Raw genomic sequence first — 24,902 nt, 5'->3', positions numbered from 1 at the left:
GGCACGGCGGGGGGGGGGGGGGGGGGGTTCCCGGCCCCGTCCGCAGGTTGGATCGGGGGGGGGGAGGGGGAAACCTCGCGCGAAACAAACCCCGGAAAAAATATTTTCCCCGCCCGACGGGCTCTCGCGGAGCCGACAGCCGGCCGCCTCCACTGTGAAGCAAATGGCCGGGCCAGCTGGAGTGGTAAGTGAGTGGGTTCTCAGCTCCGTCTGTCAGTCTGATCAGTGGGCAGGAATGCGAAGACTCCAGCGTAACGAACCTCGGAAAGAGAATTTGTCCACGCTCAGACGTTTCCGGCAGGCCAGCATATCGTCGCTTCCGAATTGTAGTAAACTGCTGAGGCTGCTGATGCTGATTATGATGCCAATATGCTGATGTGCCGATGCGGTGCGCTTGCATTCCCGTCAGCGCCCGCTTTTCCTGATACATCTCACTTTACACGCCTCCAGCATCAGCGACTCCCCTCACTTTCATCCATCTGTTCAGGCCTCCAGCCCAGTTTGATCATGGATGGGATAAGATGCTCTTCCTTTGCCGACTCTTTCATTCTTCGCAATGCTCCCGAGGCCCCGGCTCCATCATGTATGGTTCTTTGAGAGCAAGGAAACTTTCAGTCTACCGCCCTTGTGCATCGATCCGCCCACAAATGGTCAACTGCGGATACCAACTCACATGGTTTCTGCAATGGTCAATATATGGTTCAAGAGAAAGGCGACACCTGTTGGCAATGACGAGACCTAGCTGCAACTTGCAGCACATCCTCAAGCCTCTCCCTGTCCACCGCCGCCACCATCAACCACCGCTCGTCCGCCATTGAGGATGGTGCTTGTGACCTGGTGTCGACCCAGTCTTTGGCGTATCACAATTCGTCTCTTCCCTCGCCGCCTCTGAAAGTGTTTAGGAAAGGAAAGGTGCCTTGCCGCCGCCGACTGACACCCGCCCGCCCCCGTGGGATCCGAACAGCCAACAACGACCCAAACACACCCGCTCGCTACCCATGTCTGGTAAGGTTGCTCACGTCTCGCTCACTTTTGGTGGCTCACCTCGCACGGGGGCACTAGCCAGGCGTGCCAGGCAGGCTGCAAAAGGTTACCCTCAGTCTCAAGGGAAGGGCAAGGGAAGTAAAGGGTACGAATACCCACGCAAGTACGGTGTATTCGTGGCTCACTGACTCTCAGTCTCAGATCCGAACTTGTCTTGGCCTTTCTCTTTCTGCCTCTTCATCCGCTTCCAGCTTCCGCTTCCAAAGCCTGATGAGCACCCGACAAGGGACTTTTCATTTAACCCTCGCCCAGCGCAGTCCATGTCACATACCTTGCCCCTCCAAAGAGACGGAGCCACGCATACCCCAGGGCCGGGCCTGCTTACATGTGGAACATTGACGTGGGAAAGACCACTGCGAACAAAATGAGGGCATCGCACAAGGTAGCCGTACCCAGTCATCCAGCACATTTCCGCCGTATTAGTAGACCGGCACCCGAAGCAGCAATGGATAATAAACATCTTTGCCAACAGAGCGGCGCCAGCAATCAGCACCCGCCCGGGCTGGACTAGGCCACGCGGTCGAATTTCCGTCATTTCTTCCTTCCAGACTGATCCTGTCGCTGTTCCCGACAGACAGCCACGTCCAATATTCAGTATTTTCCAGCCCCGGTTTGGCTTACTCTTACTGCTTATCATTGTTTTTGGTGGACCTGGCCGTACACTCAAGTCGGTCACCGGAGAGAAGGCTTCGTGGGGTCCCGAGGTGAGGTGAGAGGGCCAGACGATGGACGAGTCGGACGTAGCATTATTATGAGGGCAAAATGCAAACCCAAAAGCCCCTCGTTGAATGGAAACAAAATGGCTCCCAGCTGGGAACTGGACTGGGTCGGCGGATGCGCATGGCCCTGCAAGTCTCTTGCTCGGCGCTCACCCAGTGGTCTCTAACTCTCACACTTACTTCCGCACCGTACCCCCAGCGTGTATCTTCCTCTCACGGCAAATCGTCTTCTGAGTCCCGGTCTTTTTTTCTGCCCTTGCTCCCTGACCCGAACCCCCCATTGGGTTATTGTCTGCCGTCTTCCCTGGCGGGAGTGCAGCGCCATGCCATGCCACGCCCAGCTTTTGCCTGCCCTGCCCATGTTGTGCTGTGTGTACGGATACAAAGTAGTGCTCTGTGTGCAGTGTGCTGCGTGTTGTGTGTGTGTGTGCCTCTGCTCTGCTGCTGTGCTTTGCGTTGCGGCACTTTGCTTCGTCGTCTTTGGTTCGCTCTGGTCCAATCCATTCCTGTTGGAGCAAAGCAATCCAACCTAGCCCATAATTACCGCCCTTTCTGCCCTGCAACGACATGACTTTCTGGACATGGAACATGGCCCCGGTCATGGGCTGCCCTTTGGATCATCGGAGGAGTAGCGGTAGCAATATCTAGCTGGCTAGCAGTACCGTAAAGTAAACGCCGGTCGGTTCGAACCAGCCCCAGCCCGGCCCAGCCGTATTGATTGTGCAGTCTACCAATTCGGTCCCGTCTTGTTGCATGGTTTCCCTCACTCTTTCTGCACATGTACGTGTGTATGCTCTTGCTAGTCCACCCCCCGTCCCGGTGTCATTGCGTGGGCACTCTCTGCGAAGGGCTCCATCATCACTGGTCTTGTTCCAAGCCTGTCCTTCGTGAGGGTCGAGTGTGAGATGAGTGTGAGCGAGATACCTGACTTATACCTCTGGGGGTGGTGAGGTCCAAGGTGGGCTTTTGCTTTGGCTTCCGGTGCCTTGTCTGGACCTCGCCTCGTCTTCCTTTCCGGTTCCCTTCCACCCATTCCCATTGTCTCTTAGACCTTGCCTGGCTGGAGTGTCTCCTCCTTCGTCTCTCCGTCGTTCGTCCATGGCCCTGTCGACCCGACCTTTCTTGCCTCCCTACTAATACACCTTGCCTCAATAAGTGGTGGTGTCTGTCGGTCTGGCGTCTGGTGTCCGGTGTCTGGTGTCCCCAAGGTTCCCTTCCTTCTTGCCTGCGACGAGATACAAAACCCAAGACTGCCTACCCACCCCTCTTTCCTTGCCGCGCCTTCCCTTCCCTTTTCCAACCCCCGGTGGCCGTCTCTCGTCTCTTCTTCCCACTTCCTCCTCTCTTCCCGAGCCATCGTCGTCTCACCGATACTCTTCGCCGCCCACCGACCGCTCGTGAACCTAACCAACCTTACCTTCCAACGTCTCCCTCCCGAACCCCATCGACCAATATCCCTTGCTCGGCGACATCGGCGTCACGACGTATGCAGCCTGTCACAAGAGAAACCAAAACCCATCGAGTCACCGTCACCCCTCTTTTCGTCTACCTAATAAGGAGACGAACAGGCTGCCTTCGCCCTCGCTCTGCTCCTTTCACTGCCTTACTCGGCCCATCTCACCTTGTCTAGCCTCCTCCTGAGTAGTCATCCTCAACGATACTCATACACACCACATCCATATAAGGTATCCCATCCCTCTGCCTCGATCCCCCGCCTTGAATGGTTCCCACGCACAATCCTCTTACACGCTCCTCCTTTCATCCCTACTCCATCACCGCCCTGCGACAAGAGTAAGAGCGAACAAGCAGATTAAGAGACACAGACCGCTCTTAATACCAGTTCGTTACGAGGAACGTCAAACAGTCGTTTTTCCTCTCTCATTTTTTCTTAAAAAAATTCCCACGGCATGAAACTCCATCGTCCTTACCCAGACTGCATCTTACCTGTTACGGCCAAACAAGACAAACGCCTGCATCCCGCTCTTTTGCGAACATCCGACTAACTTCTGAAAGCGGCATGATCCAGCGGCCCATCCCAGTGTCTTAGCAGCAGCGCCCCTCACCTCACAGCCGCATCACGTCCCGCTCGACTCTTACACTTCATTCCGCTTCGACCACCCCAGGTACCACCCTACTGAGGCTGGGAGTTTGAGCACCTTGTGCATCACGCCTAAAGGACACGAACTACAACCAAAAAAAGGTAAACCTCGATGGGTTACTGGGGAGAAAACATTTCGAGCCGACCTTGGAAACTCTTTATCGCCCATCGATAAAACCAGCGACGACTCTTAATTGAACGCATTCCGAAACCTCCAGACTCGCCCACTCGGCCGCATCTACCCCTCCTCCAGTCAGTCTGCGACGACTTGCCAACAGACCACATTCATTTCGGAACCCCCTCACTTGAACGATCCGCTTGCCTCGACCACCGGCAGCTTGTACGACGACGAACGCACCTTCTGATCGATTGAACAAGGGCTTAGAAGAAGCAAGCGAGCGACGCCGTGCAGCTGCATACAAACAGGGAAATCAAGCGACACCAAGGAGGGGAATAAAGAAAAGAGCCAAGTTATTTGGTGAAAGAGAGACTGTGATTCTCCAATACAGGCAATACTAGCCACAATTCAGAAGCCGGCTTCACAGCGACAGGCTAGAGGACTTTCCTCACGCAACGGTGGAAGGGATTCACAGCATGGACGAAGCCATGGATTACGCATACCATCATCCGGAGCAGCCTCAGGGTCAGGCACAGAATCCGTACGCACAACAGCGACCACGATGCCCTTATTTCCTCAACAGAGAAGGCCAACAGCAACTCCCTGGGATGCCACAGCACCGCTCAACAATGCACTACGACCCTGTTCACTCTTCAGCGAATTACCCAAATTGGCAGCCTCAAGTGCCACCGATACCTGGGCCATATCACTGGCAACACCAACCCCACATGATGAACCACCGGGGACATCCGGCACCCCAGCACCGGCCTTCGAACTCGGGCTCTGAGGCACCTTACTACAACCATGTACCTGTTCCGAACTTTGGCAATGTGGCTGGTGGCTACTCAGGGGCACCCCCAAGCGAGATGGTAGGCCCTCCAACCATGCAGCCGTCGTTCCCTCATACGCAGCTCCCTCCGGTGAGATTCAATCTTTCGACAGCCCTACCAGCAGGCCATCCGGCACAAGGCCAGCCGTTCTACACCAGCTCTGAGAGGAACTTTGGTGGGCAAAATGCTGCACCTCGCCACAACGCCTTTAACACGGCTTCTCACTCTGTGAATACATCAACTCCTCCCGTAGCACAAACTAGCTCAGAACACCTTGTGGCAGCCCTGAATCCTCCCCAGATCGAGACATCAGACTCTACTGGAGGTACAAATCAAGCACCATCTTCTGGGGCCAGCATCCAGTTTGGATCTGCTCCTCCTTCATCTGCTCTCCACCGCAGCACTGCAACCTTCCCCAATCCGCCGCATGACGTTCATCAACCTAATTCAGGTGAGTGGGGTTTGCCTGTACCTGAGACTCTATCTGCTAATGATGCCCGGAATATCACAGGCGCCTCATCTTCTGGAGCCTCGAGCTCATCAAGCAGCTTGGGCTCGCATCACCATCCAGAGCGACGTCGAGTTCCTGCCATTCGGCGCGCGTCCAGAAGACAAAGCCCTCTTTCCGACAGTGATGTCGATTCCGACCGAAGCGCGCTCGAACAGGTCATAGCATTGGCTGGAAATCCAACGCAAATGGCGCGTCATATTATGACTCTGGAAGAAGACCACGTTCGGGCCGCTCAGTTCATGCGTGGCTCTGTGACCACGAAATATGTGGCGTCTTCATCGGCTATCCAATCTCTTCAGAGTGTTCCGATTACCGAGCTATCAGAAAGCGAAAGAAGTGAGTTATAAGGATTCTGGCTCTATTGTGAGAGAAAAAATACTAACACGATTTGACAGCCTGCGTCATCTGCTACAATGAATTCGGTGTGGAAACACCCGAGGGCGTGAAGGAGGCTCCGCTGCGACTGCCCAAATGCAAACATGTGTTTGGTGATCACTGCATCAAGAAATGGTTTGAGGAGTCGGACAGCTGCCCTTACTGCAGAGATAAGGTGCCGCACGAAGCCAGGATCACATCCACACACCCAAACTTTGACCGGTACTACCGCAATCGTGGTCAGGTGAACCTTGGAGGTCTTGCTGGTTACGCTGGCTACATGCGAGACAGGGACGCCAGTCTTGCGCAGGACGACTCAAACCGCTCGCAAGGATCTGGATCTAGCCATGGTGAACGCCGCTCTCCCCCGACAGACAGCGGTGAAAGTCGGCGTAGGATTCGACCTCGTACTGGTATTCAAGGGCCAGGGTCACCAACATTCAGCAGCAGCCGGCCCAGACCAGTATCCAGCGCATACGAAAGTAGTAGGAGAGCGCATGCTGCAATTCCTGCTCTGCTCCCACCTCGTGGAGCTTTCGCATCCAACGGCTCCAGTCGTACGAACCACGGTGCTATATCACAGGTGTCGTTTTCCGGTTCCAACCTGCATCAACACCATCATCAGGCGACTGGCTTTGCAGGTCAAGGAGAGAACGGGAGCGCCTCGACGCAGGGAGTTCCGATACTCGCACGCCACCCTAATGGAGCTGCGCCAACCGCTCTTGGCGTGCCTGAAGGGCTCCATGGGAACGGATATCTGAACCCCGCGAACCGAACCTCACTGCCGGCAGTCCTTCCGGGCCCTTGGATCGGAGACCTAACAGCACCCGACGAAAGCCATCGGCGTATGATGGGTGGTGAGAATGGTGTGTCGCTTCAAGCCAACCCATGGGTACGGGAATAGGGAAGTCAACATGGACTTGGCGGCTGTGGACAGCGTAGGCGTGGACGGCGTGGCCAGTGGAAACGTAATTGGTATACTGGATATGGGGGACAGTTTCACTAACCAGTCTGCAATTTTCTTTCGTGGAAAGGCTCGGTTCGGCATGCAGGATGACCTTTTACACAGATCGACCACGGCGTTTATTTCTTTTATTTTTTTCGGTGGTCATGGCGTTTCAGGGAATCAGGGATCGTCATCTTCGTGATGGCATGATTCAGGATCCAAAGTCTCTCGGTAGGATTCATGAGGTCTATTGGATCTGACTGCTTTTAAGGGCTGACCACTTGGGGGGCCAGCCTGAGTGCACACATCATCAACACATTTCAGGGGGGCACTCACTTATTTGGTGTTGGCCTGTAAGCCACGATACGCAAACAATGCGACACCGCGCACATGGCGGAAGCGACACAGCAAGCTAGTCTAGTTGGTTCTAGTTAGTTGAGCAGACGAATACATGACTCTATCCCACTCATATTCCGTTTTCTGACTATCTCGTTGTAGAATCCAAGTGTATGGGTGAAATTGTTGGCCTACGCGGATTAAGGCATAGGTTTTCCATAGCTGACCTCTAAAGTAGGCAGGCACACAGGTATTGATATGAGACATCACGGGACTTGGTTGACATACAAACTCTTAGCTTCTAGGCAATGATTGGACGGCGAACACTTCCCTTTTGGCCGTTGGAAAACGAACTTGGCGGAGAATGCAATGTGGACGGCACGGAACGGAATCTGGGGTCTCAGTAGCCCGTGTGAAATCCGTCGGGACGGAGGGGCGGCAGTGTCGTGCCCGGTTTACGTTTTGCGGTTCTGTGGATGTTAGACCCTGGCCCGATTCGGTGTTTTGGGTTATCCCGGCGGGTCTTGTCCCGTCGGGTGCGGAGTAGGAGTGTGAAGAGGGGGAGGAGACCTGAGAGGAGAACGACGACGAAGTCAGAGTTCTTGAGGTTTTGCTTGGGGTTTCCTTGACTTCCGGGATGATGGCGGGTTAGTGGAGGCGAGGGGAGGGGCAAGAGGAAGAGGGGATGGTTAAGTATCTGGGGTGCAGTTCCGGCGGGCACCTACCTCATTGCTCGTAGGACGTCGAAAGTTTGGGTGGTTGTGTTGTTTCTGCCGCGTGCGTACGAGGGGGGGATCACGAATCATGGGAGTTTTTTTGGAGAATATCAGATGGTAGTAATGTGATGATACACTCGGAGAAAGCGGGTGGCGAGGTGTGTATCGCGTGTGAGTGGCTGGGTTAACATGGGGAGACAGACAGATGGACACGCAGGCAGTGGTATCACATCATTCTGCTGATTGCGATCTATCTTTCGACGCTGTATATTCTGTTCTTTGCCAAGGTTTGAAGTGGAAAGTTGGCTTACAGACAGGCATCGATGCAGAGACGTGTAAGCGAATGCGAACGGGAGCCCCTCGCGGCCCGAAAATGGATGATGAATGATGGAAAAGGTTGGCCGTATTTCCCATTGGCTGGAGCCTCGTTATCCATGTGGTCCCTTTTGCGTGGCATCCGTGGCGTCCGTCATCACGGGAACTGTGCATTCTGCCCAGAGGGGCAGATCTACAGTATGGGTGGGATTTAGACTCTTTAGGGACCCGTGTTGTATTATTTCAGCCGTTTAATCACCCCACATCTTGACTGCTGTTCTGATGCCACGGAAGACTGCCACCCGAATGTAGAACTGCAGAGTCGCTGCTGCTCTGCCACAGTTCCTGGCTGTCATGGATTGCCGCTTCCTCCCGAGCGGTGCAGCATTCGCTTCGAATGACCGGGCGGTGCATTATCAAATGTTTTAGAAATAAGGGGGGGAGGGGGGACGGACGTGTGCTGCCAGCAGCAGGAGTAGACGCTTGGGTTCATGGCAGGCAGGACAATGTCGTTAAACAGGCGGTAAAAAGGGTTTGTATCACCAAAAGCTATCTTTAGCGTGGTAGAATGGTAGGAAGATGGATGGGTTGAATGAAGGGCTTCTTGATTTTGAGCCTCACCTCCACGGACGGCGGAACCGGAACAAAGCCTGTCGTTGAAGGCGAAGGCTAAAGGTGGCGGTGCTGCTTGTTGTGTTTCTTGCACTTGATGTTTCCCGTTTTCTTGTGTTGGCCCTTTTGGGTTGTTTTAACCACCTTTTATTTGGTGGTCTATGTCAGGTTTCAGGCCTGTGCGTCTCTCTGTTGAAAGATAGTTAGAACGGAAGGGTGAGTTTAACAGAACAGCCCGATGTTTGGTTCAAGAACGCAACGGCAACGACTTGGGCTGAAGTTGGGCGTTCAGGGGGGCAAAGTTAAGTTATGGTTCTTCTTGACAAATCAGTTTGAATTTGTCTTTCCTCTGGTCGTCCAGACAAGACGTCTTCTAATGTTGTGCTATGCCCCATTCTTAACTCATTTTGCAGAGAATAGTCCAGGGCTCTGCTTGTTTGAATAGGTGAGGGGCCAAACCGAGAAGTAAGAGAGGCTTTCGGTTACCTTGTTTGGGTAAAAGTCCCCCGAATTCCTGCAAGCCGTACTCGTCCTGGAGATGAAGGCGAAAATGTAGAAAATGAAGAAGAAGCAGAAGAGAAGAGCACTGTCCACGCGATTGAAACAGGCATGCTATGCGACTTGGCCTTGCGTCCCCCTTCCAATCGAAGGGACCATCCGAAACGATCAAGTCGGACTTTTCTGACTGAGCCAATCGCCTTTGCCTCGCACGGCCAAGCTTGGCGTGGTATCGGCATGGGACTGGACCGAGTCGCTGGAATCGCAATAACGTTGTATCCTTTGCTTTTTCCTTTCGCTCACTCTCTTTAGTCCGGGATTCGGGGTCGAGGAGAGGACGGGTAGTGGTTCCAAGGTGAGCCAAATGTTACACCGAGAAGAGGGTAACCCGTATTGCGTACATAGCACTCAATGTTGGAACTCAAGACAAAGGCAGAGGAGCGCCAAGACTGAGTGCAAACGGAACAAGACTGGCACAGCTAGAGACTGGACAGTGCCCTCCCAAGGGTTTCCAAGGCGGCAACATCCCGCCGGATTTTCCTAGCACGAGAGAAGAAGAAAAGAACAGCAAGCGAACGAAGAAGGGTGGGATCGGGCAAACAAATCATCCCAGAAGCCCGTTGGACTGGGACGATGGCCAGGGACCCCCCTCAAATCCCGTCCCGGACTTTTAGTTCCCCTTCTAAACTTCTTCCAGATATCTAGGCAAGCTGGAGCTGGGCCTTTCGGTTTCCAAGACACGACACAACCAATCCACGGCGAGCTAGGACGAGAATGGCATTCAATTCGAGCCTGGTGTCTCCATCAAAATGTAGTGTACTCATCATCCATAGCACCCCTCCCCCTACCATCCCACCTTTTTTTGAACAACCACCAGTCGCGGGTCATGTGCCGATTCGTCGAACGTGGTGCTGCTGCCTTTTTGCGGATGAACTTCTGAATCCCGGGCGTCCTGCAGAGAACGTATCCGCAGGTAGAGAGAGTAAGACGGAGTCGGGATGCTGAGGTGATACACCGTATACACCATGAATCGCCTACGGATACCAAGACGGAGGAGGAAGAAAGACGAAAAAAGGCATCGAAATACGTACAACTATCTAGCTCCCTTGTCAAGCAATCGAGCCGAGCTCTCTTTCTCTCTCCACCGAGCTGCAGAACGAAGCCAAGAAATCCGCTAGGGGCTCTTTTGGAGGGGGGCAGAGCAGCTTGCAACCAACGGCAGACCGGCTCATTGTCATCACTCCAGCTCCGTTCCCCAGCATCCCATCTCGTTTGCTTCTTTACTTTAGTAGGGGAACGTCCTCCTCCTCCACCACCCTTGCTCACTCCATTGACCTCGGATGCCACGTGCTTTTAGCGTGTAGTTGCTTCATCGACTTTCATCAGAGATAACATCTCAGATCTTCTTTCTCAGATTCACCAACCCAGAGTTGACAACAATACGGTACTCTTCATATCTTTCTCTTCCGGTTGAGATAAAATCAGAATACAACAAAAGCCGGGTTCGTCGTTTGAAGAACTTCACTCACCCCTTCTCCCAACCACCCCCGGCATCCCGTCGCGTCTCGTCTCATCCCAACTCCGTTCTCCATCGTCTCGCCCATCTGTGGTCTCCGACAGCCAAAACTCACCACCCCACGGCCCCTTGTCTGAAGGGACAACCCAAGAACGGACTTTTGGAGGAACCAAGTGCCTACTTTACCTTACGGACTGAACAGTTGGAACAGCGCAGCAAATAAGGGACTTCCCATAGAAAACGCGGTACGTGCGTGGATCCTCTCTTTCCTGTGTGTGTTTCTCTCTATTTTGCGGCTTGCCTGGGTGTGCATGTGCTGGCGATGCTTTGGTTCCATGTCTGCAACCCCGTACGCATGAAACAGATCGACCCGGCCCTCATTCCACGCGGGATCTGCCTCGCCTTGTCTGCCCTCTTCTACCTACCACACGCCACCACCACCTCTTTTCCCTTCTAATTGAGAGCTTAAACTTCAAGAAATAGCTTTGATCCGTTGTTGTTCCTTTCTGTCTATTTTACCATTTACCTTACATAACCTTACCCTTACCCGGGAGTTTAAACGCCCAGGCTGGCTTCTTCATTTGCGTGTCATTGGGAAAAGTGCTGGCGACTTACGCAAACCTCCCAGGTCAACAAGACATAGCACCAACGAAACCGTCTATTGCGCGCTTTTCGACATTGAGGTCTTTTTACGAGAGTTCTAGACGCAGTCTTTGACAGATCTCGCTTTGCTCATTTCGAAACTCGGACAGCTCGCCTTTTTTGTCGCAACGTAGACGTTGGAGTCGTCGTCGTCATCAAAGAGAACTAGCTACGCAGACAACGCTCCTCAAGAGGAAAAAAGACTCGAAGAACAACCGCAACAATGAGCGTCCCTTGGCGCGGAGTGTCCGTCAGCTCGGCTGCGATCGCCGTACTATTGGCCCTGCGACAACCAGTATTCTCGAGATGTCACCTTCTAGTCGCCTTTGTGGGCGCATTTGCCTTCCAGATGCTGGCTTGGGGCATCTTTGTCGTCTTCTTATTCCCCCAGTACTTCTCTTCTCTGCGCTCGCTTCCGGGGCCCAAAGGTGATCACTGGTTGATGGGACAGTACCCGAGGATCATGCGTGAGCCGACTGGCGTGCCCATGATTGAATGGTGAGTAGAACACCGGGGAGAGAGAGAAAGCTGTCTTGACATGTGACGTGGAAGAGACTAAATGTGTGCGCCACACAGGATCAACACCATCCCTCACGAAGGCATCATTCGCTACCGCGGCTTGTTCAACCAGGAGCGCCTCCTAATCACGTCGCCCAAGGCCCTCGCCGAGGTGCTCGTCACCCACAACTACGACTTCAAGAAGCCCGGCGCCGTCCGCTCGTCCATTGGCCGCATCCTCGGCATCGGCGTGTTGCTGGCCGAGGGCGACGACCACAAGGTCCAGCGCAAGAACCTCATGCCAGCCTTTGCCTTCCGTCACGTAAAGGACCTGTACCCGCTCTTCTGGAGCAAGGCATGCGAGGGCGTCCAGGCCATCACCGATGCCGTCCACGCCGAGGCCGCGAAGAGCGCAACCGAAGGGCTCACCGACCCGGAGAAGGCCGCTCTGGGCCCCAACACCGCCGTCCTGGAGATTGGCAACTGGGCGTCGCGCACCACGCTAGACATCATCGGCATGGCCGGTATGGGCCGCGACTTTGGCGCCATCCGCGACCCGGCGAACCCCCTGAACCAGACCTACCAGCACGTCTTCAAGCCGAGCCGTCAGGCCCAGGTCCTCGCGGTCCTTGGCCTGCTCCTCCCGGGTAACCTCGTCCACCACCTTCCCCTGCAGCGCAACGGCGACATCGCAAAGGCAGCCAACACCATCCGCGCCACCTGCCGCGAGCTCATCCGCGAGAAGAAGGAGAAGCTGGAGCGCAAGCAGCTCACCGACATTGACATCCTGTCGGTAGCGCTCGAGTCCGGCTGCTTCACCGAGGACAACCTCGTCGACCAGATGATGACGTTCCTCGCTGCGGGCCACGAGACGACGGCCTCGGCCATGATGTGGGCCATCTACTGCCTCTGCCTCAACCCAGAGGTCCAATCCCGCCTCCGCCTCGAGATCCGCGAGCGCCTCCCGACGCCGGGCACGCCCGGCGACATCACGGCCCTCGACATCGACCACATGCCCTACCTCAACGCCGTCTGCAACGAGGTCCTGCGCTACTACTCCCCGGTGCCCATGACCCTCCGCGAAGCCGCCGTCGACACCGTCATCGACGGCAACAAGGTGCCCAAGGGCACGCGCATCATGCTCTGCCCGTGGGCCACAAACAAGGACACCTCGCTCTGGGGCGCCGACGCGGGCCGCTTCAACCCGGACAGGTGGCTCCCCTCGCGCGACGGCGACGCCGCGGAGACCAAGAAGACGGCCAACAGCGGCGGCGCGACGAGCAACTACGCCTTCATGACGTTCCTCCACGGTCCGCGGAGCTGTATCGGGCAGGGGTTCGCAAAGGCCGAGTTTGCGTGTATCCTCGCCTCGTGGATCGGGCGGTTCGAGTTCAGCCTCAAGAACAAGGAGGAGTACGACGAGAAGAATATGACTATCAAGGGCGGCGTCACGGCGCGTCCGTCAAAGGGCTTGCACGTGTACGTCAAGGTCGTCGATGGTTGGTGAGGTGCTTGCGTGCGTGTGCAGGGGTGTGTGGAGAGTGTAGGATGTGCTTTGTGCTGTAATTAATGATGTGAGCATGACTGGCTGGCTGGCTGGACCGAACTGGGCTGGGTTCCTGGTATGTGTGAAGAACACAAAATGACGTATATAATGGGAAAAGGGGGCACGCTGAGCGCGCAGACGAGCGAGGTCTGTCCCAGCAGAGTGTTCTGGATAGCATTTGGTGCTTGGGAAAGGATAGAAGAACATGGCGTTGGAAACAATAACACATATTCGTTTTGAAACATGAGAGGTCATCAACTGGTTTTTTAAATCAAGGGAAGAGAGTCCGTCCAGAAAGGGACCAAGTCCTCCAGTAAACAGCTCATTAACGTCTTGAAACCCATGGTAATTCTCAACCTTTTATCCCCTTTCGGAGCAAGCAATCTACATCGCTGAGTTCTATGCCGGGTACGACAGGTAGGTGGCGCATCTCGATCAAGGTAAACAAACCTGAGGTGCTTTTGGTCATTCAGGCAGGCACGACCGGCCCGTACCTTCCTCACCTTCCCACACATTACCGGCGAGGGAAGGCTATATACCCCCCCTCAACACCATTCCCGTCACCAGCCAGCAGGCGCCCGTCTGGGTCGACGGGTCAGGTCAAACTGGCTGGGTGGTGGAGTGGTTCACGGTCGACTAGCGATTACGCCTACAGCCTACTCGACGACAGGCTCCGAGTTCGAGTTCGAGTCCCAGCATGAGCACCAAGAGATGTAGCCCCCAGTTCAGCACCGGGGGGGTGAACTCTTTTTACTTCCCAGTCGCAATTACGTTCTGAACGTTCCTGGACTTGGCTGACGAGAACGAGGGATGAAGATCTTGTTGTATGTATATCATTATCTTCTTGTAACTGCCATAGCCAGACTTTTACCTCCTCTATCCGCACCTTCTTCCGAAATCTCTTACCAGCTTGCCTTGAGCGCGATCGCTCTACCACAATTGCAAAGCGCTTGACTCCCACCTTTAAATAGATCCGGTTGGGGCCCCAGGGTCAGGAATGATTTCCTCAAGCCGGTTCACGATTGGGAGAGAGTCCTTCGGCAAACACATAGTAGCCTACTATCGCCGCTTCTTTGCGTTCGGTACAAGCTTCACGCCCTCACGACTCCCGGAATCCCTCAACACCTTACTTGGGAGGTACAACATGGCACTGGGAGCTTCTCCCCCGTACATTCTATACATGATATATCCCCAATCTGGAACACCAGTCAGCAGGGCGAAGAAGCGGTCTCTGATTCGAGTTGTTCTCCGAGTAAGAAAATCTGCGACAACCACGCCAGTCGCTTTTCGCGCGACGAGATACTCACTAGGCTCCCGCAACGTGTGCGAGAATTGATAGAGGCGATGGTGCACTCAAATGACTCGACGGCAAGGGCCAAGAGCTACTCACACGTATCAGTAGTTTGGAAAGCAGCATTCTACAGGCAGCAAGTCGCCCAACGAACGTATGCGCCTCTCGGGCTTTCGGCTTGGAGAGAAACGCACATGTTCAGGACGCAATCAAACCGACAAAAGGCTCTTTTCTCAACCACAATGATATACGCGCTTGAGAACGGAGGAATATAGAGGCTTTGGACTTTCAAACAGTAAGTACTACCGAGGTGCTACCAAAACGGGGAAAAGAGCACTCAGGGGGGTCACTTACAGGGTACGGAGAAGAGGATCTCACCACAGAATGGAATGTATCCAATGGATGCCCAGTTGGCCAGCTATGGGAGAGTTGACCTTGCTGTCTGAGATTGTGCGATATAAAAGTAAACCGCCTTGCCCAGCTGGGGCACTTTACATAAGGGGGAACAGAAACAGAACACAGGCCAGTAACGAAAGAAAGGGTCTCAATGAGGGCCAGAGACGGTCAAAGGGCAGCAACTAGAGGCTGGGTGGGGTCAGACATATTTATTTGATTAAAAACCCTAAACTTCCCGTGGAACTGTGCCTTGTGCGTATCTTACCATGCTCGGAGAAACGACTGCTTCCTATTGAAGCTATTGTTGAGTTCAAATAAATTTCATGCGGTTGTACGTAATGGCAGTGTGCCGCAGATGTCCTCTACGACTTGAAGACGCTAGGCGTAGACTTATTAAAGTCGATGTTTGGTATGACAGAAAGCTGGGAGAGGTTCAGGGTCACACAGTAACGAGATGTACTGGAACATTTGCTAGACTCAGTGGTAGATCCATCGCATAGATTGCCTTTCATCTGCTTGACCAAGCTCACGAAAGCTAGGGGTATAACTATGAATGTACGAGAAAAGAAAAGGGCGGCTGTATGCTTTTGCTATGGAATGATATTCGCACAGTACCCCTAGACTCTCTTGCCTTGCTTCAGTAAGTCGCCAACCTTGGGCGGCAACACCAAGGCACTTCTGTCGTTCCGCCTGTAAAAGTCCACGACTGCCAGCGCCGTCTTCTCTGGTAGATCCTCTTGGATGAAGTGTCCGGCTTCCGGGAACACTTGTAATGCGTACTTGCCTATTGCCAGGGTGTCAGTCAGCTCTTATCTAGCTAGAATGGTACGGGGAAAAGAGAGCAACGTCAACGTACCCTGCATCTGACCGATCGTCAACTCCGTGTCTAATCTGTCCGTACCCGCCAGCAAAAGCAGTTTTCCACCCCTCGCCTCGAGGAACTTCTTACTCAAGCCGACGAACCAGCCTTCCCAGAACGGTTGCGTCGCCGCCAGATCCGTTCGCCACCGCCACGGCCTCGTCGGGTCGGTGGAGTCGTCGTACACCAAGAGCGCTGGCACCGACGTCCGCGCCGACACCGAGTTGCGGACGGTGCGCGAGCGGATATGCCAGTCTATACCGGACTGCAAACTGGCGAAGCCGGTGGGCCGCGTTGAGAGATATGTGAGCATGCTCTGCAGAGCGTCCATTGCCGAGCCCTCCACGACATCCAGAACGCCGTAGCCGAGCAGGGCGTTGCCCAGCTTCCCCGACTTGGCTAGATCCGTGACGACGGCGCCGCCCAGCGAGTGTCCGATGAGAATGACGGGAGGAAGTTCAGGCCAAGACATCTGGGCTTTTGTCAGCTGGATGACGCTGAACAGGTCCTCCGTCAGGACGTCGAGCTTGAGGTCGAGCTCGGTGCCGTCCGTGATGACTGTCGAGCCATGGCCGCGAGCATCCGGAGAAAGAATGCCGGCCGAGGGGAGGCGTTTCCTAATCTCGGACGAGAGGGCCGCAAATGAGAGGCCAGAAGAGCCGGCGCCGTGGTGCATGACGAAGAGGGGTCCCTTCCCGACAGGGGAATTGAGGTAGGCGTGGTACGTCATGGTGGCAGAGTCATCGTCTCCGACCTTGGGCTTCAGGAACAATTCTCTCTCAAAGTAGGTTGTCCACGGGATTTGCTCCAGCGTGCGGCCCCTCGACACACTAGAAGCGGATATCAGCGTCTTGGTGTGAGCGCAAACTTGTTTTCCTTCCTCGGGCCTCGTGGCAATGGCGGGAGGGGAAGAACAGCAGAGGGCAAGAGAAAAGTACGTTACCCTTGCGGTCGAGCAAAGAGGTTCTGACTCGGAGATGGGATGATTGTGCCGGTAGAAGAAGCGGACGAGGCGGACGAGGCCGAGGAGGAGTCTCCGTCGTCCATGTGCTCCGGCAACTCGGGGAGCTGATCGGTCTCGGGTTCCTCGTCGAGGTCGTTGAGGGGCTCCGGTAGAGGATGCATGGGGTCGAGTTTCCTCTTGGCCCAAGCTCTTTGCAACTCACTCATGTTGGGCTGGCCTTGGGATCTGCCGACAGCTTCTGCCAAAACAGGTGGATGGTGTTTCTTCCCCTTTTCCTCTTCCCTGTGCCTTCTATAGTGAGGCAACAGCAACTTCCGGCGTGGCTTCCGTTTGTGTGTGTGTGTGTGTGTGTGCTGCAGGCGTCGCCGACCAGCCGGGATGCCAAGCCGATGGTTGCAGATGCAGGAAAGTTTGATGAGGGGAGAGATCAGAGACGATCAGAGCCGTGCAACTGAGATGGCCGCAAGATGAGGCCCGTAAAAAGGGGCGGAAGAAACGAATGCAGAGCAAGGCTGGAGCCGCCAACTTTGGGCCAAGTGGGATGCTGTGAGACCAACTTTGGAAGTTTGAGTTGCCGTCGTGGGGATGACGTTCAGTGGGGTGATGAGGGGCAGCCCTTTCTGCTCGCACTGTGCCTCAATAGTGTTTTGTGCATGGTTTACAGTGCCTAGATGCAATCTCTCGCACACGCCGGTCTAACGGAGGCAACTGTGCCCCAAAAACCTCGCTGAAAGAAAGAGTGGCCCGTCCCTGCCATGTGTTCCTTCCTTAGCGACGAGACAAAGGCGAGCGAGGTTTCCTGAACATTTTCTTTGTTGAGCTGCCTTGAGTTTCTTACTCCTTTGGGAAGACCGCTGTACCTGAACTTATCACAATACACACACTCCCAGAGCCAATGGTCTGATATCGTCTACATCATCAGCCTCTTCCCTTCAACTTCACTCATCACTCAATAATCACACACTTTAGACTATTAATTTCCGTTCCATTTGTAGGTATATACTTATCCGAGGCCCTTTCCTCCGCTATGCAAACCCTCCGCCTTTTGAACCCCAAAGAAGAAGATTACCTTGCGGTCATAAAACGTGTATATCCCCACAGGGGATATCGGGCCTGCTTGGTTGTGTAAGTTGCTGATAACGACTGCATACAAGGGTCCCTCCAATTCCTTCTTCCTCTTCTCCTTTACGACAAAAAAGGCAAAAAGAAACGAGAAACACAGAGAGGCAGCCGTCGATATCATAACCATTGGTGTTTGCAGAGGGTGTAAAACGTTGTTGTGTATATCCGTAGATATCTTTGAGAGGAAAAATGAGAGAGACGGACAAATGATGAGCAGACCCAAGGAAATAAGTTTTTTTGAAAATATAAAATAAGAAATAAGGAAAGGAAAAAGTAAATAGGATATAAGTGGCTTCCTTTCTGGAATCTCTGTGAACAGCTAAGAGAGATCCATATGTCATACATTCCACACTTCTATGTTCATTGTCATTCCAACAGGTACACACGCCAGTCAAGCCGTCTCCCGATTCTTTCAGCTTTTCTTTCAGTGATACACACCCCGGTACCCGCCACCACCATAGCCGCCGTGGGGGTTGTGGTTGAAGTCGCCGCCCACGTTGGGCAGTGTTGGCGCCCGGTCGGCGATGGGTGCCGCGCCGAGGACGAGGTTCTCGCGGCTCTGGTCGTGGTGCGCGTTGCCATAAGGCGTGCTTGGCGCCAGAGGGCGGTAGGGAGCGTTGCCCGCTGCGCCCATGTAGTGGTCGGGAGACTCCGGGCGGTGGTCCTTCTTCTCGGGGACACTCGACATGGAGAAGGTGGTACCGGCCTCGGGATCCTTGCGGTCCATGAGGAGGGAGTTGCGGGCGTCCAGAGGAGTGAGGGTGTCCATGTCGCGCTGCATCTTCTCTGTAAAGGGGGTCAGTAACGTGGTATTCAAAAAGCGTGGAAGCAGACTTACCCATCTCCTTTCTGCGCTTGCGGTGGGGGTTCTCCTTGCAGCAGGCGTTGATCGCGTTCCACATGATCAGAAGAGCGAGCACACCGGTCAAAGCGGACTGGACGGCAATCAAGACAACGCCAGTGACGGTCTGGGTGGTCTGCGCAATGCCAAACTCCTCGACAAAGACGAGGATGCAGGCGACCGAGAGGACGCGGACGACCTGGATGGTGATGTTGATGACGTTGCCCGACTTGCGCTCAAAGGGACGGCTCCACAGCAAAAGGCATAGCATGAGACCCTCAACGACGAGCTGGGCAGAGGTCTGTGCCATGCCGTGGCCATCGCCAGCAGCAAGAATGCAACCCTTGGCGAACAGGTAGACAATGACGGGGACGAAGATCCACCAGTAGTCCTTCTTGTAGGACTCGTAGAAGAGGCTGTACTTCATCCAGTTGTTCTTGTCATCGTAGAGACCGCTGACATCGCCCTCGGCCTGCTTCAGCTTGCGAGCAGTGCTCCAAATCTTGTAGGAGAAGAAGGCGAGAATGCCAGTAAAGATACCCAAACTGACACCGGCAAGAACCTTGGCAGCCCATGAATCACCGTTGGTAAACTGGAAGATGCAGTACAAAACCCAGATACCGTACAGCAACATAATGAGCGAGGTGATGGCACGGGCAATAGAACCCCAGTAGTGCTCACGGAATCCGGCAAGACCCTTAGGGAAGTTACCGAAAAGGGCCCAGAACTCGAGAATGACCTTGACGAGGAGAATTCCGACAATGATGGCGGCAATGACGATGGCGACGATGAGGAGAACGGTCATGAAGGTGTTGGACTTGGGGACACTGAGAGTGTTGACAAAGGCAGTGATACCCTGAACCTTCTGCTTGATAGTAGTGACCGGGTCGTCAGAGTCGCCGCTGGTGGTTCCGTTGACGCTGGTCTCAATCTCTCTGAGGACGAGGGCTTGGAATGTCTCGACGGCACGCTTGGTCTTGAATAGGGCGCTGCCACCGTCGACGGTGGAGCCGTCGGCGAGAATGAGAGTGCTGTTCTTGAGGATCTCAACGCTGTCCTTGCTCAAATCACCGCCGGTCGCACCACGGAAGTTGTCAATAGCGACCTGCATGTCGGTCCAGGGAATGATGCCGCAAGAGAAACCAAAGTTCTTGACGAAGCTGCTGTAGACGGGAGGGTAGCTGACAGAAAGCATGCCGTTCATGGCCATGCCCTGGAACCATCCGAAAACCTCTGTGAAACTGGGGCTGATGGTACCAGCACCTCCAGTGCCACTGCCACTGAGGGCGGCACTGCCTCCAGCGAAAGCAGAGCTGACTGCAGACACACCAGTGGCGACAAGGGCGAGACCAGCAACACCGGCGGCAATGTAAGAGACGGCAGCGACGCTGGCGGTCTTACCGTTGGTGACCTGGGACGTGATGCAGGCGACCTCTTCGTTAGTATCGAGGGTCTTGAGCTGAAGCTTGGCCTGGGCGGCGATATCGGGGACTGCGAAGGCGATATCCGGGACCATGCTGGCATACTCATCAGGAATCTTCTGAGTGCCACGAGCAGAGAAGCTGCCGGCGGGGACTGAGATTTGTTAGCATTTTCCGTAATCGAAACGTCAACTCATCGACAGCTAGCACATACCAGGGCAGAGCTGCTCGACAAAGGTTCCTGCTTCGCATGGGTTGAAGGTGTTGGAGTAGATGGCAGTGCCATAGGCGCTGACATCCAAGATGGCTGTGACGTTCTGAACCTTGGAGCTCGTTCCTGCTACATCAAAGGTGACGGTCTTGTTGTCGTTGTTGTACTGAATATCAATCTTCTGGACGGAAATCGCGGTATCGTTGCCGCAAGTCGTGAAGCTGCTTGTCTTGAGGATGGAGTCGGCGAGGGTGCTAGAAGCAAATGCGGTGGCCAAGGCCAAAAGGCGCTTCGGGCCCCAGTTGGGCGCGGTTCGCGTCATTGTGTTGTGTTGTAAAGACAAAGTTGTGGTTGAAAATTCGTTGTTCGTCGTTCTGTCGGGAATCGAAAAAGTTTCCCAAAGCCGTGTGATGGTGGGTATATCCAAAGTCTATACTTTTTGAGCCTCTTTGTGCTTCTTTCTCCTGTACTCCCGGCGATTGATGCCGTCCCTTTCCCTGCTATAACAGATTGATACGCTTTGATAACGAGTTTGGTGGTGAGAGAGATAGGGGGTTCCGTGTTCGTCGGGGACCGGGTTGTGAGTTTTCTTTGGTGAATTGAGTGATACTATTCGAGGAGTCGTCGTCGCGTCGGGAGGGTATATTGCGAGAGTCGTGGACCAAAGGAAACAAGTAACCGGATTGTACTAGTGAAGTCGAAGGATTGTGAAATGGTAAGAGGCTAACAAGAAGCAAGCACAGCTTTCTACAGAATGACACGAGAGAGATGAAATAAAAGAGGCCGAGGATCAACCTGGAAAGAAGAGGAATATGGGCTGGCCGCGAGGTCCCTCTGCAGAGCCCGAAGGGTGTCGATGGGATGAGCCCGTATGAGGCTTCTGGTACGCCGAAAGAGATGGATCAGCGGAAGCAGGTTGAAAACCTATGGTGGTGAGGTGGGCGTCAGAGGTTATGATAGATCGAGAGAGTGAGCAGTGTGTTGGAGTGGGAGAGAGAGTTTCTTCAACAGCCAGATAGGCGAAGAGAGAGACAGTGGCTGAAAAAAGAGGCTAAAGTCCACGGGCGGGTATATGAAACGAGCGAAAGGTGACGATGCTGAGAATGCACGCCGGTCAGGAGGTGGTGGTGGAGTGGGAGGAGGGAGGGAGGGAGCAGAGACAAGACGCAGAGAGAGACAGAGGAGGAAAAGGAACGACACGAACGAGCGAGAAGGGGAAGCGATTGGCGATCGATGGTTGGCGGGAGATGGGGCCCCAAGCCTGGAAGCGACCTCAGCGTCGTCTGTTCTCCTCCACGGGCCCCCCATGCAAAGAGGGACATGGACCCTGGGATGGCGTGCGGATTGGTGTGGATGGGGGTAACGCACGCACACCAGACGCAGACGAACAACGGTACGAACAATCTGGACGGTCTCCGAGCCACTCGCGCTCTCCCTCTTGCTTTGCTACTTGACGGATTTCGTCCACAGAACCACAGCTGCTAGCACCGTCTCTGATCCGTCTCCTCCTCCCTCCTCCCACTGGGACAAGACAAGACGGGGAGAGGAACCATCTGTGGGAGGTCGTGTTCAACATCCTGGTCACCTCCACCGGGCGCAGGTTCGATTGGAACCTCGTCCCTGACATGATCCTTGCCCCATCCAGGCACCTCCAAAGGCTCCAGAGTGCAAAGGAACGTCAACCAGCCGGAAGGCCGTCAACCCTGCTCAAGAGCGTCTCTGCCCTTGCGCTGGTTCTAATGTCCAGTAATAGCCCAAGGATTGGGTCGACCCACGCAGGGCGCTGACGAACTGGGCCCCTCGTTGGGTCCTCTCTGGAGCCCAGCGCAGCCAAACCAGCCCATCATCTCCTCCTGTTCCTGATTTCCTCAGCGTGGTCTGGGGGAAGGTAGTGTGAGGATACCATAGCGCCAGACTGGCGGCGGCACTGGCATTAGCATGCCATGGTGCGGCTTGCTTGTCGCCGACTCTATCTCTCTTGGCCGTTCGACGGCGCGAGGCGTATTAGCGGCGGTGGCGGGCGGCTACTGCGAGGAAGAGGGGGCGGGTAGTGAATACGACGACCATTAGATGGTAAACATCAGCTTACTGTGGTGGAAAGGCTGCGAATGCGCATTAGTTTTTTACGAAAGTCTTCTGTCAAAAGTGCAGTACGTACCGGGCCTTGATGCAAAGTGAAAACAGACGGCGGCGCAAGGTCTTGCAAGTTGCAGCTGCGAGCAAAACCAGACGGGAGAAAAAAGTCAAACTAAGGCAGCACCTGCACACCCCATCTGAGCCCCCCGCTGGCATCTGTCTAGGCCAGCCGCGGTGTCGTGTGGTCGAACAGTCCAGACTGGCCCGTCGTGGTCGAAGTCCTTGCTGGTGTGAGGAAACAAGAGATTGAGGGTCCGGGATTGGAGCAAGGAACAATTTGCCTGGAAGTGAGCGGCGACGATACGTACCGACAAGTGACCTTTGTCAAGCCTCAAGCATCAGAGTAAAGGTACTTATTTGAAGGGCTGAATTGGCTGGGTCGCTCAGGTGCCGCCTTACATAAGACACTTTACTTTCCACAAGCAATCACGCAGAGATGGGACCTGCCTGACCTTCCCGCCTGCGATCAAATTACCGTTGGACAGGGCCGCTGCGGGCAGCAAGGAAGGTGATTGATACCCAGCTTCCAATCTGCATTCAGCTTACATAAAGTAGGTATACGGAGTAGACACAAAAACGTACAGTCTATCCTAGGGAGCATTAAACGGCAGTAAGGCACGGTAGGCCTTCCGTATAAACCGTCATACGGATTCGATCCATCCAAGTTTCCATTTGGACACACACTTCGCACGCCGTGACGCCATGCGGTGGGAAAACGTCTGAACACCAAGTTAACCTTACATAAAGATACACTGCTCGCCCATTCTTTCTTGTGGAGTCTGAAACAATGCCTCGAGGAGGAGCAGGTCTCGGCAATTCCGCTCTAAATCAGAGACACTGAGGAACACCGGTGACCAACAGTGAATCATGAACATTCTCGAGTAATCCAACCTCCTCCACCGTTTTCCCGTACGTTGTCTTTGTCCTGTTGCCCGGTGACTAAGGTTCAGCAGTCGTCAGCGACCACGCGTGACGCCGAGCCCAAGTGCCTCCTTGGCCTGGCAGATACACGAGCGAAGAAAACTCTACGCAGTAGACTCAGGGGCAAAATCTGAGGCTAGTGCCGAGTCAAAGTCAGTAAAACGGTACCTTTTTATGTACGTGTACGGTGATGGACAGGCACAAAATCAACTCTGCATCCCACCCGTCCCAGCCCGCAACAACCGCACTCCGTCCGCGCCCCTGCATTGGCGTCAGGGGTCCCCGTCAAGGGGCTTAGCCAGAATGGGACTGGTGGATCGACATGGAGACTGGTCGGGACACCGGACGGCCTCGACTACCAGAACGGGGGCGGGCTTCACTCATCTTTTTTTTTTGCCAGGTGGTGAGCCATAGGAACCATTGGCTACCGCTCTTCCAAAAGCTACGCGGCAGAAAGCACAGAAGCAAGAGAAAGAGAGGAAGCAGGGAAGCCTGAACCAAATCATTCCCTACACCCCCGGTCCTGTCTGAAACTGCGCCATCACGGAGAAGGAGGAGCAACCTCGTCTTTCACCAATGAGGTTTTCTTATCCATCATCCATTGTGCAGCTGTCAGCTGGAAGTCTGGGACTCTGGGAGGCGGGTGAGAAAATTCTTGATTGTGGCCGATTCATGAATCCATCCACTGGAGTCCAAACCAAGTTTTTGTACTTCGTCATTATAGAAACAAAACAGAGAAAAAAAGACTCAAACTTTCAAACACTTCAATACCAATCAGTGGTTCTGAACCTGTCCTTCCTCCAGCGGTCCAGCCCCCATTTGTCTTGGGAAAGCAGATGAAAATGATCAAAAGCCCAGGCGCTACGGGAAATTCTTGCCACTGCCACGTTGATCAATTCAGGTCGGTCAATCTCGTCACAAGCCTGTCGAGAACCACAGTAACCACAGTTTACCAACGGGCTTAAACCGACTTTGGTCACTGATTGTGATGAGACCACTCTATATCCAGGTCGGCACATGACAAGAGAGTCCTCTATACGGAGGTGCGTCTCAATAGTCCTTGCAGTTGCTGCCAAGACTAACCCCTGCCACAGACAGGGGAGTCGACAAGGGGCTAGCTAGGGTATATATAAGTAGCAGAATTCGGCTACTATAATTATTATTAATTATTATCGATTTTATAATAAAAAAGCGTTAATTAAGGTTAATTAGTAGTTATTTAATAATATAATTTAGCCCGTTAACTCTTTTTATATTTATTATTACCCTCTAGTATAATTATTTATTTAATATAATAAGGTATCCTTTTTATCTATTTTTAAATTTCTTTTAATAATAATATATATTAATACTCTTATTAATAATATATTATTTTTATTTAGAACTTAGGCGCCCCCTTTTTAATAATTTATCTCTTTAT

General features: G+C 53.9%; 7 protein-coding genes across 7 annotated transcripts; 5 read left to right on the top strand and 2 right to left on the bottom strand.

The window, feature by feature from the left end:
- Window positions 1–1,369: 1,369 nt before the first annotated feature.
- Window positions 1,370–1,555, top strand: CABS01_05350 (uncharacterized protein; the record flags this gene model as incomplete). Its single annotated transcript, XM_060538720.1, has 1 exon — window positions 1,370–1,555. One exon carries the CDS (start codon window positions 1,370–1,372, stop codon window positions 1,553–1,555), a length of 186 nt encoding a protein of 61 aa, XP_060405892.1.
- Window positions 1,556–1,884: 329 nt separating this feature from the next.
- On the top strand, window positions 1,885–2,334 carry CABS01_05349 (uncharacterized protein; the record flags this gene model as incomplete). The annotated part of the gene is made up of 1 exon (XM_060538719.1): window positions 1,885–2,334. The coding sequence occupies one exon, from the start codon at window positions 1,885–1,887 to the stop codon at window positions 2,332–2,334; it is 450 nt and encodes a 149-aa protein (XP_060405891.1).
- A 2,121-nt stretch (window positions 2,335–4,455) lies between these two features.
- On the top strand, window positions 4,456–6,599 carry CABS01_05348 (uncharacterized protein; the record flags this gene model as incomplete). The annotated part of the gene is made up of 3 exons (XM_060538718.1): window positions 4,456–5,260; window positions 5,321–5,656; window positions 5,716–6,599. 3 exons carry the CDS (start codon window positions 4,456–4,458, stop codon window positions 6,597–6,599), a joined length of 2,025 nt encoding a protein of 674 aa, XP_060405890.1.
- Window positions 6,600–11,499: 4,900 nt separating this feature from the next.
- CABS01_05347 (cytochrome P450) lies at window positions 11,500–13,281 on the top strand (the record flags this gene model as incomplete). The annotated part of the gene is made up of 2 exons (XM_060538717.1): window positions 11,500–11,774; window positions 11,853–13,281. 2 exons carry the CDS (start codon window positions 11,500–11,502, stop codon window positions 13,279–13,281), a joined length of 1,704 nt encoding a protein of 567 aa, XP_060405889.1.
- Window positions 13,282–15,624: 2,343 nt separating this feature from the next.
- Window positions 15,625–17,036, bottom strand: CABS01_05346 (protein phosphatase methylesterase 1; the record flags this gene model as incomplete). Its single annotated transcript, XM_060538716.1, has 3 exons — window positions 15,625–15,791; window positions 15,864–16,696; window positions 16,810–17,036. The coding sequence occupies 3 exons, from the start codon at window positions 17,034–17,036 to the stop codon at window positions 15,625–15,627; spliced, it is 1,227 nt and encodes a 408-aa protein (XP_060405888.1).
- Window positions 17,037–18,376: 1,340 nt separating this feature from the next.
- Window positions 18,377–20,747, bottom strand: CABS01_05345 (transient receptor potential ion channel; the record flags this gene model as incomplete). The annotated part of the gene is made up of 3 exons (XM_060538715.1): window positions 18,377–18,738; window positions 18,791–20,368; window positions 20,429–20,747. 3 exons carry the CDS (start codon window positions 20,745–20,747, stop codon window positions 18,377–18,379), a joined length of 2,259 nt encoding a protein of 752 aa, XP_060405887.1.
- A 782-nt stretch (window positions 20,748–21,529) lies between these two features.
- CABS01_05344 (uncharacterized protein) lies at window positions 21,530–22,908 on the top strand (the record flags this gene model as incomplete). Its single annotated transcript, XM_060538714.1, has 3 exons — window positions 21,530–21,818; window positions 21,896–22,140; window positions 22,726–22,908. Coding segments are annotated over 3 exons (717 nt in total), but the record flags the coding sequence as incomplete, so codon positions are not given.
- Window positions 22,909–24,902: the final 1,994 nt, after the last annotated feature.

Source organism: Colletotrichum abscissum (assembly GCF_030869225.1).
Source record: "Colletotrichum abscissum strain IMI 504890 chromosome Unknown Scaffold_10.1, whole genome shotgun sequence".
Lineage (NCBI taxonomy): Eukaryota > Fungi > Ascomycota > Sordariomycetes > Glomerellales > Glomerellaceae > Colletotrichum > Colletotrichum abscissum.
The sequence above is the reverse complement of the archived record's forward strand: the minus strand, read 5'-3'. Positions and strand labels throughout refer to the sequence as shown.